General features: G+C 56.6%; 2 protein-coding genes across 3 annotated transcripts in view; one reads left to right on the forward strand and one right to left on the reverse strand.

Moving 5' to 3' along the window:
- Positions 1-5,127, forward strand: part of PI4KA (phosphatidylinositol 4-kinase alpha) — a 74,832-nt gene extending 69,705 nt beyond the window's left edge. Inside the window, exons 45-55 of the mRNA XM_031443173.2 lie at positions 243-313; positions 540-612; positions 689-759; positions 1,544-1,650; positions 1,954-2,058; positions 2,149-2,274; positions 2,439-2,559; positions 2,717-2,876; positions 3,369-3,458; positions 3,946-4,029; positions 4,791-5,127. Coding sequence (XP_031299033.2) covers positions 243-313; positions 540-612; positions 689-759; positions 1,544-1,650; positions 1,954-2,058; positions 2,149-2,274; positions 2,439-2,559; positions 2,717-2,876; positions 3,369-3,458; positions 3,946-4,029; positions 4,791-4,842 — 1,060 coding nt within the window. The 3' untranslated portion in view covers positions 4,843-5,127. The remainder of the gene's footprint in view (positions 1-242; positions 314-539; positions 613-688; positions 760-1,543; positions 1,651-1,953; positions 2,059-2,148; positions 2,275-2,438; positions 2,560-2,716; positions 2,877-3,368; positions 3,459-3,945; positions 4,030-4,790) is intronic.
- A 146-nt stretch (positions 5,128-5,273) lies between these two features.
- TMEM191C (transmembrane protein 191C) lies at positions 5,274-13,975 on the reverse strand. Of its 2 annotated transcripts, XM_064481002.1 has the most exons (10): positions 13,733-13,975; positions 13,485-13,608; positions 13,238-13,288; positions 13,052-13,129; positions 12,785-12,841; positions 12,644-12,703; positions 12,438-12,502; positions 12,283-12,355; positions 12,043-12,083; positions 11,664-11,947 (listed from the first exon to the last, which is right to left on the reverse strand). In XM_064481002.1, exons 1-10 carry the CDS (start codon positions 13,885-13,887, stop codon positions 11,743-11,745), a joined length of 909 nt encoding a protein of 302 aa, XP_064337072.1. In that variant the 5' UTR covers positions 13,888-13,975; the 3' UTR covers positions 11,664-11,742. The 2 variants fall into 2 exon arrangements, with proteins under 2 accessions (XP_064337071.1, XP_064337072.1); XM_064481001.1 differs by lacking the exons at positions 12,438-12,502; positions 12,644-12,703; positions 12,785-12,841; positions 13,733-13,975 and having other exon boundaries at positions 5,274-11,947; positions 13,052-13,574.
- Between the last annotated feature and the right edge of the window lie 1,107 nt (positions 13,976-15,082).

Below are 15,082 nucleotides of genomic sequence, written 5' to 3' on the forward strand. Positions count from 1 at the left end.
CAAGCAGAGTGGTGATACAGCAGCAGAGGGAGGGTAGGGGGTGGCGTCCATCACAGGGGAGAGACAATTCCATGTCACCACTCCTCATCCGGGCGTGCAAGGTCTGGGGCACTTGACATCATGAGCCAGGGAGCGCCTCCAGGCCAGGCGGCCAGCTACCCACGAGGACAGGGGTCTGTCGGACAGGAGGGCCTGGCCGACCCACAGAAGCCTGGAGGCCAGCATCCTGTCCCGTTTCTCAGGCCCTACCCTAAAGGCGATGAGAGGAAGAGGGCGTGCCTATCAGCTCTGTCTGAGGTCAAGGTGCAGCCTGGTGAGTGCGGCTCGGGCCCGGGGTGCGGGGGCAGCCAGGGCCTGTGCACCTGTGTCCAGAACCACCCCCAGCCAGTGGTCACTCTGGGTCCTCCCGCCTACTGCTGTTTCTCTAAAGAGGACAGATCCCCTGAGGCCCCAGCGCAGCCCCGTCTGCAGGGAAGGCCTGTGTGAGGGTGGACCCTTGCCACACTTGGGCCCCTACATGTCCCCTCTGTCCCTCACAGGCTGCTACCTGCCCAGCAACCCCGAGGCCATCGTGCTGGACATCGACTATAAGTCCGGGACGCCCATGCAGAGGTGAGGCCCCCTGGAGCCTGTCACTTGGGCTCCCATTCCGTGTCCCCCGCGCCACCTTCTCTTTGCTGTCTTCCAGTGCTGCCAAAGCCCCATATCTGGCCAAGTTCAAGGTGAAGCGATGCGGAGTCAGCGAACTTGAGAAGGAGGGTCAGTGGGCCCATCTGGGGTGTGGTGTTGCCCCCTAGCATGTCCAGGATGTCAGCAGCTCCCCGGCGAGGATGATGACCTCCACTCACTCAGTCTGATCCTTTGCGGGTGGCAGGCCCGTGTGCAGTGCTGGAGGCCCCAGGGGAAAACTGGTTTGCTCGGCCACAGTGCCAGTGACTGCAGGCTGCATAGCTTCTGCAGCAGCAGCAGACTCCTGCCCAGTCACAGAGGCCCAGGTGTCAGCAGGGCCACCCCCTCCAAGCGCATGGGGTCAGGGTCCTTCCAGCCTCTGTGTGGCGGGCGGTGCTTGGTTCCTCAGCTCGTGGCTGTTATCACCCTAGCCTCTGCCTGCATCTGAATTCCGGTTCTCCGATAAGGGCTGGTCACTGCAGCAGGGCCCACCCGCCCCAGCGTGGCTTTGGTTGTGGTCATCTTGTGCAGTTTGGGTGGGCGTGACTGGGGAGGGCAGCAGTCCAGGGGGTGTTGCCCCGGTCCTCCTGGGCATCCCAGGGTGCAGACACGCCGTTGCCCCCCAACAGTGCCCAGGCACACCTGGGTCCTCGCTCCAGTGAGAAGGGGCTCTGTCCCTGACTGTCCTCAGGAAGAGACCGTGGCCCTGCGGCTCCACCCACTGACCCAAGCATTTGCTGAGCCCTCACTGGCCTCGTTGGGGCTTTGCAGAGACGATCCCTAAAGGTCCCTGGGCCCCCTTCAGGCAAATGAGCAGGGCTCGTCCCCGGCCCCCTCACCACCCCCAAAGCTAACGGGCAGCCTCTCCCTGCAGGTCTGCGGTGCCGCCCAGACTCCGAAGATGAGGGCCACGCGCAGGAGGCCGACGGCCAGATCTCCTGGCAGGCGGCCATCTTCAAAGTGGGCGACGACTGCCGACAGGTAGGGGGACAGGGGTAGGGGCTCACTGAGGGGGGCAAGCTGGGGGGGCTGCCCATCTCTCTACGAGGCTCCGGGCGCACTTCTCACTTGAATCTCATGCAGAAACAGGAATCTTTGATCCCATTTGGTTCAGGTGCCTCAGAGTAAATCAGGGCTTTCTGGCAAACCTTCAAAGGCCTCTCTTGTGGGCCCTGCAGCCTCCTGCTCACTGGGGCCTCCCCCTTCCTCCCTACTCGGTGGTCAGGGCTGTGGGGGCTGGGTGAGCCGGCTGACCACCACCCCCAGCGTCTCCTTGGTTCCCAGGACATGCTGGCCCTGCAGATCATCGACCTCTTCAAAAACATCTTCCAGCTGGTCGGCCTAGACCTCTTTGTCTTCCCGTACCGGGTGGTGGCCACTGCCCCCGGGGTAAGTCCCCCCAGCAGGAGCCCAGGCGCTGCTCCTCGGCCCCCAGCCAGGCAGTCCGCCCACAGACTGGCCTCGGCCCTTCCTCCCTAGTGTGGAGTGATTGAGTGCATCCCCGACTGCACGTCCCGGGACCAGCTGGGCCGCCAGACCGACTTCGGCATGTACGACTACTTCACGCGCCAGTACGGGGACGAGTCCACCCTGGCCTTCCAGCAGGTGGGCAGCCCCGTAGACCTGGGGGACCCCCAGCTAATTTGCGAGGGTGGGAGGGGCCCCTGCACCCCCAGGTGCACCCACTTATCACTCCACTATCGAGGTCCAGCTTGCTGACGGGGGTGCAGGCCTGGGGCGCCCTGAGCACCCGCCCTCTCCCCCCACAGGCGCGCTACAACTTCATCCGGAGCATGGCCGCCTACAGCCTCCTGCTCTTCCTGCTGCAGATCAAGGACCGGCACAATGGCAACATCATGCTGGACAAGCAGGGCCACATCATCCACATCGGTCCGCCCTGCCCTCCCCCCAGAGTCCCCTGTCCTCTCCCCGTCGCTGCTCCCATCCAGCCCCCTCCTCTCCCTCTGTCCTCCCCCGGGGCCCCTGCTTTCTCCTCCTGCTGCACTGCCAGCTGACCCCCGCACGGTGGCCCTTTGGGGTTTTGCAGACTTCGGCTTCATGTTTGAGAGCTCGCCAGGCGGCAACCTGGGCTGGGAGCCAGACATCAAACTGACAGATGAGATGGTGATGATCATGGGGGGCAAGATGGAGGCCACGCCCTTCAAGTGGTTCATGGAGATGTGTGTCCGTGGCTACCTGGCTGTGCGGTGAGCCGTCCGTCCACTCTTCCAGCAAGGCCCGCCCACCTGCCCCTCAGAACCCTTGGGGGTCACGCCAGGCCCTTGGGGGACGAGGACATGGGAGGCCACCCGAGGGCTCGCCTTCCTGCCGCATCTCTGTGCCTGTGCATGTGCCAGGCTAGGCCTTGCCTGCCAATACCTCAGGCCTCTCTGGGCACCCACCTGGCCCCTTGCCCCAGCCTGAGCCCCTGCAGCCCCAGGCTGCACGCCAGGGCCTCCAGTCCCAGCCTAAGGATGTCACATGGCACCTGGACTCAACTGGAGTTTGCTGGAGCCCGCGAGGTGCCCACATGGTTCCCTGCAAGTAGTGGGTCACCTCAGCTGGGGCCGAAGGCTGGACCACACAGCCTGTGCAGGGGGTCTGCGCCGAAATCCAAAGGTTCCCAGAGCCACATGTAAGCACACGCTGCACGGACGGCAGGCAGGACCACCTGCTCAGGCAGCCTCTCCCCTCCCCAGGCCCTACATGGACGCTGTCGTCTCTCTGGTCACCCTCATGTTGGACACGGGCCTGCCCTGCTTTCGCGGCCAGACAATCAAGCTCTTGAAGTAAGTACTGGGCCAGCCCGCAGGCCACTTGGGGGCAGCTGTCCCCTCGAGACGCCAGTCTCTCAAGCACTGGTAACGGTGACTGGGGGCTGTCCTTGGGGCCTGGCACAGACGGGCCTGGGTGAGGTGCTGTCACCAGGCCTCCTACTTGTGAGGTGCCTGGGCTTCTGCACCACGGCTGCAGCCCTACCCTAGAGCCCCACGTTTCTCAGGGAAGCAGTGTCTGTGTCTGGGCCACTCGGCCTGGGGGAGCTGAGAAGGGGCTGGAGCCCTCTAGGCCAGCTGGGCACAGCATTCCCACCAGCAGCCAAGCCTGGCCCTCACAACACTGAGCCCAGAGGGCGCCCTCCCAGGGCCTGACCCTCAGCTGAACAAATTCCTGCAGAGTGCAGCCCACAGGCCAGACCACGTCCCTCAGAAAGGGCAGCCTGGAGGGACCCCTGGGTGGAGGGGGTGAGGGGGTCCTGACATGGCCCTTCCCCGCCAGGCACAGGTTCAGCCCCAACATGACGGAGCGAGAGGCTGCGAACTTCATCTTGAAGGTCATTCAGAGCTGCTTCCTCAGCAACAGGCAAGTCACCCGCCCCGTCCTCCGTTCCCGTTACCTGCTTTCACCAGGGCCACACCTGGGCTGGGTGACAGGGTGCTGCTGCCCCGCGAGTACTTGGACTAAGTGCCCTGAAGGGAGTCCCACAGAGCCGCAGGGTGCTGGCCTAGAGGGGGCTGAGGCCTGAGTCCAGGAACAGTGCCCTCCCTGCTGAGCTGGGAGGCCCAGGGTCCCCTGCCCGCTTCAGCTGCTGCAGGGAGGACAGCAGGACAGCCCCCGTTCTGAGTGCCGAGGGGGACCTGGAGTTTTCAAGGATGAAAAACTGGGGAGATGTGATTCTAGCAGGTGGGCAAGGGAGGCCGCCCTCATGGGAGTCAAGGCCCTGGGAGGTGCAGCGGCTCCCGGCCTGCACCCTGGGGACCGGCACTGGCCCTGCTAGGAGGGCTCAAGAGGCCAGCCTCCCCGGATGGTTCTGCTGGTGAAGGGAGGCAGGCGTGTGGCAGGGTGGAGGGGCACAGTGACTAGGGGGTAGGGGGTCCTACAGAGGGGCCCCAGGACCAAGGGGGAAGACCGCCCACCTGTGGGGCCCACTGAGCGAGCAGGAGACAGGGCAGCCATGGGTGAGGGAGCGTCCCCGAGAGAGGAGGGCTGGCAGGGTGGACAAAGGTCTGTGATTCTGCCCTTGGCCCCCAGGGAGGGCAGCGGGGAGACACCCAAGGCCCAGGAGTGAGGGGCCACAGGCCGGCCCCTGCCCCTTACAGCCCTGTTCCCTCCCCGCCTCCCAGGAGCCGCACCTACGACATGATCCAGTACTATCAGAACGACATCCCCTACTGAGCCCCCAGACCGGGCGCCACGCGCAGCTGGCCTCCCAGCCTGGGACACGCGGGACCATGCCCCGCAGAGCCTGGTGGCCCGCCGCCTCCCCCGGTGTCGCCCACGCGTGGCCGGGACGACAATCAGGGCCAGGCTCTGCTTGGATGTGATGATTTTTGCACTGGACACATTCCCTGCCGGTTTCATTTCAAAGGTACATGAAGTATTTTCTTGTGTATAAAAAACAAAAATTATATTCAACTTAAGATTCAACCAACGTGAATGAAATAAAAACAAAAAACCTGCTGCGTTTTGTGTCGACTCCTCAATGCACATCCAGCCAAGGGGTGATTCCTGGACAGGCTGCGGGCAGTGGGTCGGGGCCAGGACGACTCGGCCTGGCCCAAGGGGCCCAGAGTACGTGCGTCTTCCCTGAACATGCTCAGGCTCCGTCCGCCCGTCTCCTCTCCTCCAAGTCGGCTCCAGGTTCCCACCCACCGCCACCAGCCAAGGACCCAGAGCTAAAGACGCGATGACACAGAACATCTAGCAGTGAGGCACCCGGAGTCGGGTCAACAGCAGGTGTGACGCAGGTGAGGAGGAAGCGAGTCAGTGAAGGTCTGAACCAAGAGCCAAGTGTGAAGGAGAGGAAGGTGAGTGAGACGCTCCAGGCACCTGGTGGGGCTCCAGAGTCGGCGACAGACACACTCAGCTTCCGCAAGTGCAGCGTGTATAAACATAAAGAAGCTTCTGCACCAGAAAGGACACCGTGGGCAAAATGAAAAGATGGCCTGTGGAACAGGAGACGGTATCTGCACCCCTGCGCCTGCGAGGGCCTCACTTCCAGAGCGTGGCAACAGCTCAGTAACAAAAACCCAACCAAAAAGCGGGCAGAACACCTAAACCGACACGTCTCCAAACAAGACATACAGGTGGCCAGTAGGCACGTGAAAAAATGCTCAGTATCACTAATTATCAGAGAAATGCAAATCATAACTACAGTCACCGCACACCAGGCGGGGATCACACGCGTGGGTGAGCAGTGAGACTGAGCTGTACGCCGAGCACAGAGATGCACTTGTGGGGAGGTGGAGCTCCGTGGTTAGAGCGTGAGCTGGGCGTGGACAGGGTCCTGGGTTCAAGCCCCAGTACTGCCTCTTTAAAATAAATAAATCTAGCTCTCCTCCCACCAAATAAATAAATGTGTTCCTTTAAAAAAAAAAAAGAGAGAGAGAGAGATGCACTTTTATTTAAATAAGAGACCTGAGATGAAAAGAAAAGAGTCACTGTCATCACGTGATTGCACATTTATGAAGCAGAACCTGGCAGAATTCAGGCGGAAAGGCCCTAGGGGCTGGTCCAAGTCAAACGCTCTAGGTCATTTGCGGGGGTGGGGTGGTCAAGTAGAAAGGAAACCGCAACACTGCGTAGCTTCCAGGAGAAAGAGCCGACAGGTGGAAGGGGAGGAGCGGAAGGCGTGCAGGACAGACACGGCATAGAACAGTACAAATGATTCACACCCAGCAGAACTGATTTCGGAGACTTGGACAGGAAGCTTGTCAAATTGGCTCTAAAATGAAACTCAGTCAAATGCCACATGCAAGGTTCCGGCAACGTGGCAAATCACACACCCTGAAAAGTGGGAAATGCTACTTACTCTCCTGGGGAGAAAGTCTAAACCCATGAGCTGACAAGAAAATGAGGTCTCTTTAGAGACTCAAAACAAAATGAAGTTTAAACTCTCAAAAAAAAAAAAAACCAGCTCCTCTTTCGGTGACACAGGAGACAAAAAGACCAACCCAAGAGCCTGGCACCTCTGAGGGGTTTTGGGGAAGTGCGGTCCACGCTCGGGACAAGGGTTCCCGAAATGAAGCTGGTCTGAGAGCAGGCACCTCCCTGACGTGAGCGTCTGATGCTCAGAGGTGACACTGACACTGACAGCTGTCCCCCAGACAAGGCGGTGTATCTGTCATGGCTGCTGTTCAGCTTTCGGCACTGGAGGGCCCGGCCAGTCAGGCTGTGAAAGGAAACAGCTTAAGAGTCTGGAGGAGAAATAAAGCTGGGAAATGGCACTTGTGTGCATGAAAATCCAAAGTGACCTATGAATGTACTCTGTGGTGGAGGTCCAGGGTAAAGGCTAATATACAAAAGTCAGTCGTGCATGTGTGTACATGTATCTCGTAACCCAAAAAACGAAATGGAAACAGTACCATTTACAACTGCATCCCACAGCATCAAACACCAGACGTAAATCTAATGAAAGATTCATAAGAAATACTGAAAACTGCACAGGCTTAGAGAAAGAACATCTAAACAAACAGTAAAGTATTCGCAGACTGGAAGACTCAACATTATACAGATGTTTGCTCTCCCCAAACTGACCTGTAGTTTCACTGCAAACGCCAATCAAAATCCCAGAAAGTTTTGGAGTGGAAATTGGCAAGTCTAAAATCTGTATGGGAACACAAAGGTCAAAATATAGCTATGTGGATCTTAAAAGACCCACAAACCTGTGTATCAAGACTTGTCCTTAAACTACAGTAGTTTAGACAATGTGATGTGTTGGCTCAGGGGAGGACAAAGGGACAGTGGAGGAGGTGACATCCAGGGGACACACTGACATACACGCAGATGCTGCAGGGCAGTCGGGGAAAGATGGTCTTTGCAATAATGGTATTGTATTGAGTACAGACAAATAACTTAATCATACGGTCTGCCTCACACGAGACATAAAAATCAACTCCAGGTGGACTGTTGAAGGTAAACTTTAAAAGCTTTTAAAAGAAAGTACAGAAGAGAATGTCTTGATGACCTCGGGATACACAAAGACTTCTTGAGCAGAACCAAAAAAGGCACTAATTATAAAGGGGAAAAAATTAACTTGAACTATATGAAAAGGCATGCCACAGACCTGGGAGGATATTTGCAATGATATATATCTGTTCAAAGGACTTATATCCAGAATACACAAAGAACTACTAAAAATCAGACACAATCGAATAGAAAAATGAACAAAAGACCTGAACAAACATTTCACAAAGGAGATTGTCCAAACAGCCAATAAACATAACAAAAGGTGTTCAACTTCATTAGTCATCAGGGAAATGCAAATTAAAACCACAGTGTGATACCTACCCACCCACATGTGTGCCTGAAATATAAAGTCAGATGACATCGAGTGTTGGGAGGAAGCGGAGCACCCGGAACTCTGACGCTGCTGCTGGTGTGCCCGCTGCTCCAACCACTTCAGAAACTCAAGTGTCCGGGAAGGCCGAGCATCTCATCCCCAGCAGTTCCACTCCCACACGTGTACCCAGCAGAAGTACGAAATCCGTGCCCCAGGACACACGAACAGGGATGTCCTGAGGTCACTACTCCTAACAAACAAAACCTGTAAATGACCAAAATGTCCCTGGACGAGAGGTCAATCATCGTGGTTGCTCATGCGGAAGAGAACTAGGCAGTAATGGACATAAAGGAGCAAGTACAGCAGACAATGAGGTCGACCCCTCTGATGCTTGGCTGGAGAGCCAGACACAAAAGGTCCTCCCTGTGTAATGGCATCTGAAGTCCAGGAAGAGGCACACTTACTTGCTGGTATTCGAACCCAGGACAGTTTCGAAGGAGGGAGGCACTGGGAAGGAGGGGGGAACCGAGGCGCTGGCACCCTTCTTACTCTACGAGAATTCACTGAGCCGCGCACACTGACCACTCCTGCGTCTTTCTGTGCTAAAAAAAAAATTACTAAGGTGTCATTTTTTTCATCATAAAGCCAAAATGGGTATAAATGTATAAGGAAGAAATAATGCCAACATTACACAGAAAAGAGGGGAGCGAGCACACTTCCCAGTTCATTTTTCACGAGGGCAGCAAAGCCCTGATATTAAGACAAGGATGTTCCAAGAAAATGAAACGATAGAGCAGTATCCCTCTCACGAACACAGATGCAGAAATCTTTAACTAAAAATGAGCAAACTGAGCTCGATGTACGAAAAGGACATCGTGACCGAGTGGGCCTCATCCCAGCAATGCAAGGTTGACTTAAGATGCAGTTGGTGTCCTTCACATGAACAGACTTGAGAAGGAAAACCAAAAGGCCATTTCAGGGGGAAGAAAAAGCACTGGACAAAATCCAACACCCATCCATAATGATTTTAAAAAAAAGTCAGCAAACTAGAAATAAGAGGACACCTCGATCTGATAAACATCTCTAAGAAAAACTCACAGTTAACATCTTCGTGATGAAATACCAACGGTGTCCCCTCTAAGATCCCGAGCAAGATGAGGGTGCCCATTCTCACCACTTCTAATCAGCATTGTACTGGGTGTGGCCAGGGATACCCAGACTGGGAGGAAGGAGAGAGACTGCCCTGCTTCACAGATGATAAGATTGTGTATAAAATCCCAAGGAAACTACAGAGAAGTTAAAAGAGCTAATAAGGGAGTAATTCAGCAATATCACAGTTTACACAGTCAATGTAAGGCAATGGGTTATATTTCTATGCACACAGAACAGTTGGAAAATAAAACAAAAAAAACCTATACCACATGTAATAAGGCTCAGAACATAAAATCCCTAAGGATAAATTGAAAGTCGCACTAGACCTCTGCACTAGAAACACACAACACTGAGAGAAATTAACATCGGAGAGAGACATGTCCTAGACGTTTCTCTACAAACTGATCTTTAAATTCAGTGTGATCCCAACCAAAATCCCAGGCTTTTTGTGGCAATTGACAAGCCAAATGTAAAATGACCACAGAAATGCAAAAGATCCTCCCAGTACAAACCCTGCTAAGTCCCTGAGTCCGCAGCAGAGCAGAGGCTGGGACTCGTTAGTAACCCACAAATGGGGGACACTTCCCCCCCAAATCCAGGATCCACATAGGAAAGTGAGTTGTTGCCCAACGTGTGGACGGCAAAAGAGCACCAGGAACAGAGAGACACACCCGGGACTACTCTCGCCACAGATCTCAAAGCTCAAGTGGCTCCTGGAAAAGAGCTTTGAAAAAACTGAGGAGCCCCTGCGAGCCTACATGTTTAAGAGGAGCAAATAGTCTACAGCAAAGAAAATGCACCTGGCCCTCAGATACCAAAAATATTCTCAACTTTGGTCATAAATGTAACTGGAAGGCAGCTATGCTCACCACTGTACCAACGACTTCTCATAAATGTAAATGAAAACTACCCTGATGTCCTTTTTCCCCATCAGACGGACCACACACACCATAGGCAATGCTCTGGGGAGGGGGAGGGCCCCATGAGGGCGGGAATGCCACAGGGAAACCCAGAAATGAGGGGGGATCTCACACTATCATGCGTGTGGTCACCCTTGCCTCACAGTCCCACTCTGAGGCTTGGAGCTCAAAGATCTCTGGCAAAATACAAAAAGACGTTTGCAAAAGGCTCCACGCAGAGGTAGCAGGGGACCACCCCCATCACTATGGTGACTGGTGTATGACACGACCACCCCTCAACGCTGCCTGAAGGAGTTGTTGCAAGACGCTCAAGAAGCCTGAGTGCGGCGGCGCTGTGCTGGCGGGAAAGGGGAGGGTGACTGTACACAGTTGAATTATTAAGGGAAAAAAAGAGTCCTGAAAAAAAAAATCAAGTGTTTGTCCAAGAGAATGGGGGCAACAGGGTCGAGGGCACGGAAAAAAAGCTAGGCTTCCCGAAGATATCTTGTTTTATGGATTGACTTTGTAATTATAAATTAGAAAAATTAGAGAATACAATGTGTAAAACTTGAAAGTGAAAAAAAAATCACACTCATTAGGATGGCTATTATTAAAAAAGAAAGAAAAAAAGACAGAAAACAGCTAATGTCGTGGAGGATGTCCAGACGCTGGGTGACGCCTTATGGAAATTCCTTTTAAAAAATAAGCAGGATTATCATATAATCCAGCATTTCCACTTATGGATATATATATACCCCAAAAGAAGTAAATGCAGGGACTCATATTTCTACACCCATGTTCACTGCAGCATTATTCCAAAAAGTGGAAACAACCCAAATGCCCATCTATGGATGAATCCATAAGCAAAATGTTATAATGACCAGACAAACTAAATGTTTACACCAATGAAAAGTATCTAGAGTATGAGACTATCTTTATGACTTCCAGGCAAGAATGGATTTTCTTAGGACACAACGCACAATTCTTAAATGTGATAAAACTGATACAAAGCCCATAAAGTTAACCCAAAAATGACTAAAGAACACGTAGAAATCAATAAGAAAACTATTTCATAAAGGCCAGAGCAAAACCCCATGTATCTGTGCACCAGATTCACCCAGAGCAAGTTCACCACGAAAAAGGTAAATAATGAAAGCAGAGCACCGTCTGCATCAAAGTGAAACTAGGTCCATCTCCCTTAAGCGGTACACTTCACCGAAAGACAACGATGCCCGCGAAGACCGAGGCGGTGAGCGCGCACGACGACGGGAGGACGCCGGCGGCCCGGCACCGGGGAACAACGAGAGGCGCCTCGAGACCCAGAACCACCATGCGGACTTTCGCGGGGACCCGCCGGCCAGCGCCGCGGGCTCGGCTCGCCTCGCCTCGCCAGCGGGAGACCAGGTTTAGTAGCGATTCGGCCCCCTTCCGAGTGGGCGGCGGGGCTACGGGAGACGAGGGTTCGGCAGCCTCTAGAGACCAAGGTCCGCTGGACGGGGGGCGTCGCCCACTCGGCCCGAGACACACCACACCCCCGCCCCGGCGTCTCGAGTCTCTCTCGCAGCCGCCCCTCCCCTCTTTCCCTCCGGCGTCTCCCAACTACCACCCCCGCGTCTCCCCGCCTCCACCAGCCCGACCTCTCCCCCGACAACCTCTTCCCCTTCTCCCCACAAATCTCCCCGCGCCTGCGCCCAAAAAACACGCGGGAGACTGGGTGCAGGCGGCCGCGGCCGGCGTGATGTGCTAGGCAGGCAGCAGTCCGCGCGGGCGCAGCTCCAGCAGCGGGGCTAGCGTGTAGCGCAGGCGGCGCAGGGCGGCGTCCGAGCCAGGGCGCGCGAGCCCGCGGCGGAGGGCGGACGGGTTCACCAGCGCCAGGTAGAGGAGCGGCAGTGCCAGGACGCCCAGCGGGAGCAGCAGCAGCGTCTGCAGCGCGCCGAGCGCCCACAGCCTGCGGACCGAAGACGCACCGGCAGACGGGACGTGACGGGGCACGGGACGCGCCCCAGACCCCAGGCCCGCGCCCCGTGCCCGCCGCTGGCTCACCTGATGCCTGTCGCTCCCGCGCCGCCGAACAGCCGGTTCTCCTGCGGGGAAAAGGGAGCGGCGTCCAACCCAGCGCGGAGGCTGGGGCATGACGCCGTTGGATCTGGGCCCGTGAAGGGGCGGGCTTCATCTGTGCGTGGCTCAGCGCGGCGTGGTACTGTGGGGGCGTGGCCCGCGTGGTGGGTGGTCCCACGGGGCAGATCCCGGAGCCAGCCCGCCCCCGCCTGGGCCCGCGCTCACGCAGTCCGCCTTGGCCACCTCCTCCATAAGCGACCCCGCGCAGTCTTGCCCCCGGCGAGGCTGTGAGTCGCACCTGCACGGACAGACATCGGAATGGGCTCTCTGTCCGGCCCCCACATTCACCCCACCACACCCGGCAGTCCTAACCCCCTTACTGCTCCAGGCCGCCCCGTGAGGCGTCCAGCGCAGCCGCCGCCTCCATCACCTTCCCCTGCAGCTCCTGGAAGAGGGGGAGTGAGGCCTCACACCGAGGAAGACCTCGGTGGGGCCGGGGCGGGCTGCCTCAGCTCCGGGGAGGAAATGGGTGGAGGCCCCAGTGGGGTCTGAGGTGAGCGGCTCTCAGAGCGGACGGGGGCGGCACCTGCAGGACTCCGCTCTGCTCCTGGAAGCTGGCCCAGGCCTCCTCCATTCGCCGTGCGCTCTGATGCGGGGAGCCCTGATTAGACTCATCCCTCTCCACCCTCCTGCACCTGCCCAGACCCGGCCTCGGCTCCGCCCGCACCTGCCGCAGGGCCTCCGCCTGCATGGCGTGCTTGGCCTCCACCAGCTCCAGTTGTTTCTTCCGGAGTATCCAGTGATGTCAGGAGCCCGGCACTCACTGCACCCACCGCGCCCCAACCCACCTCGAGCCCTCAGGACCCCGCCCCGGCGCCGCGTCAAGGTGTTCATGGCCCTGCCCACGCCCCGCCCGCGTGCCCAGGCCCCGCCCCCAGTCTGTCAAAGCCCTGCCCACGCCACTGCTCCGGCCCTCGGGGCCCCGCCCAAGCACCTGCAACGCCACCATTTGGGTCCCGAGCTGCTGTTCTGCGCGCTGCTGACTCAGCTGTTCTCCTCCGTAGTAGAAGAGCTGGGGGTGGCGCTTGTGAGGGCGGGGCCTTGGCTGGGGGAGGGACCGATCCTGGGAGGTAGAGGTGGGAAAGGGGCGGGGCTTCCCAGGGGAAGCAAGAGATTGTACCTGACTTGACAGCTCCTCCCACTGCTCCTGCAGCTGCAGGTTTTGTTGCTCCTGCGGGCAGGATCGAGGGGGCGGTCCGGGCCTCTCCGAGGTCCCCGCCCCCTCGACAGGCCCCGCCCAATCCAAGGCCCGCCCTCTCACCAGGCCACACCCCTCGTGGCCCGCCCACTCGGCAAGTCCCTGCCCTGCGAGAGGCCCCTCCCGTTTTACAGGCCCCGCCCCACCACAGCCAGGGCCCCTCCCCCACCAGGTCCCGCTTGCGCTGCTCCACCGCCTCCAGCCGACCGCGAACCCGCTCCGCGCGCTCCCGTGCCGCTTCCCGCGCCTCCCCGCACAGGGCCCGCGCCGCCTGGCTCCGCCGCCGCTGCAGGCTGCAGAGGGAAAACTGAGGTCCCGCGGCCCTGGAACTGGGTGGAGTCGAGAAGCCCCCTGGGGCCACGCCCGGAAGCCGGCCGCTCCCTCCCGGTGCCCGGAGGCGGCCGAGCAGCCGTGCACCTGCGCTCGCGCTCGCTCAGGTCCTGCAGGCGCGCGGTGAGGCTCTCGCTCTCCGCCTCGAGCCCGCGCACCAGCTCCTCCAGCTCCTGCTTCCTCAGGCGCCCGTCGCGGTTGTCCTTCTGCAGCTGCAGTAGCAGCTCCTGCGCCTCGGCCATGGCCCGGCTCTGCCCGCCCCGCCGCCCGGGCCCCCCGGCCGCGTCACAAAGGGCGCACACGGGCCGGCGGAACGCGGGGCCACTTCAGAACCGCCGCACAAGTGCCACGGCCGGACCACGCAGGGCTAGTGGGTACTCACCTCTGAAGCAGGAAGGTGAGGCGGGCTTGTTCCCCGGCGCTGCGGGGGCACTGCCAACTGATCGTCTCTCTTGTGGAAAGGAGATCAGAATCTGTAACATATTCACGTCTTTTGACCCAGTGATCCACTTCTGGGCACTTATTCCTGGAAGAAAATTTTAAAAACCACAGTGCATTAAGTGGTTCATTGAAATGGTTAGTTACAGTCATCACCAAAAGGAAACAACAGTAATTATTTAAATGAGGTATTCTAGTATTATGTGGCATGCAAAGACATGCTGATGTCTAGTGAAAAAAAGAATATGATTTAGCATTTATGCTAAAATAACTAAGATTGTAAAGCACATGGGGAAGATCTTTAAAGGAAACAAGAGAAAGACAAGCTATTTCATTGTTTGGTGAAATTGTAGGTAAACTTGTCCTTTTAAAATCTACCTATCTTTGGCCGATTTCAATTATAAAGCTGGATGCAAAAATCCTAAATAATTAGCTAACCAAATCCAAAGGGGTATAAAAAAAAAAGGTACATGGAAACCAGGCAGTTTCTTCCAGAGACTGTTCAAACTCAGAAATTTGATGTCATTCACCACGTGGACAAAAGAGACAGGACACCATCATTTCAGTTGTGCATTTCAACAGATGTGGAACACGTGGCTGAGCTCCACATCTGTGGATAGTTCAAAGAGGGAGAGTAAGGGACTCAGACCTGATGAAGGCTACCTGGTAAAGATGTACAGCAAACATTACAGCAAGGAGGAAGTATAGCAGCCTTCCCTTTAAGGTTTTTTTTTTAATCTAAATTTTTTTCCTTAACTGTTTTTGGGGGGGTGTAATTAGGTTTGTTTGTTTGTTTGTTTATTAGTGTAGGTACTGGGGATTGAACCCAGGACCTTGTGCATGCTAAGCACATGGTCTACCACTGAACTATACCCTCTCCCCTCCTTTAAGGTTTTAAAAAAAGAGAATGACCCTCTGGCTAAAGGCTAACAGTGCTGGTGGACCTACAATGAAGCAGGAAGCAGAAATAGGAAAATCTGAAGAGTATGCAGATACAGT

The sequence above is a fragment of the Camelus dromedarius genome, chromosome 31, assembly GCF_036321535.1.
Source record: "Camelus dromedarius isolate mCamDro1 chromosome 31, mCamDro1.pat, whole genome shotgun sequence".
NCBI classification, from domain to species: Eukaryota; Metazoa; Chordata; class Mammalia; order Artiodactyla; family Camelidae; genus Camelus; species Camelus dromedarius.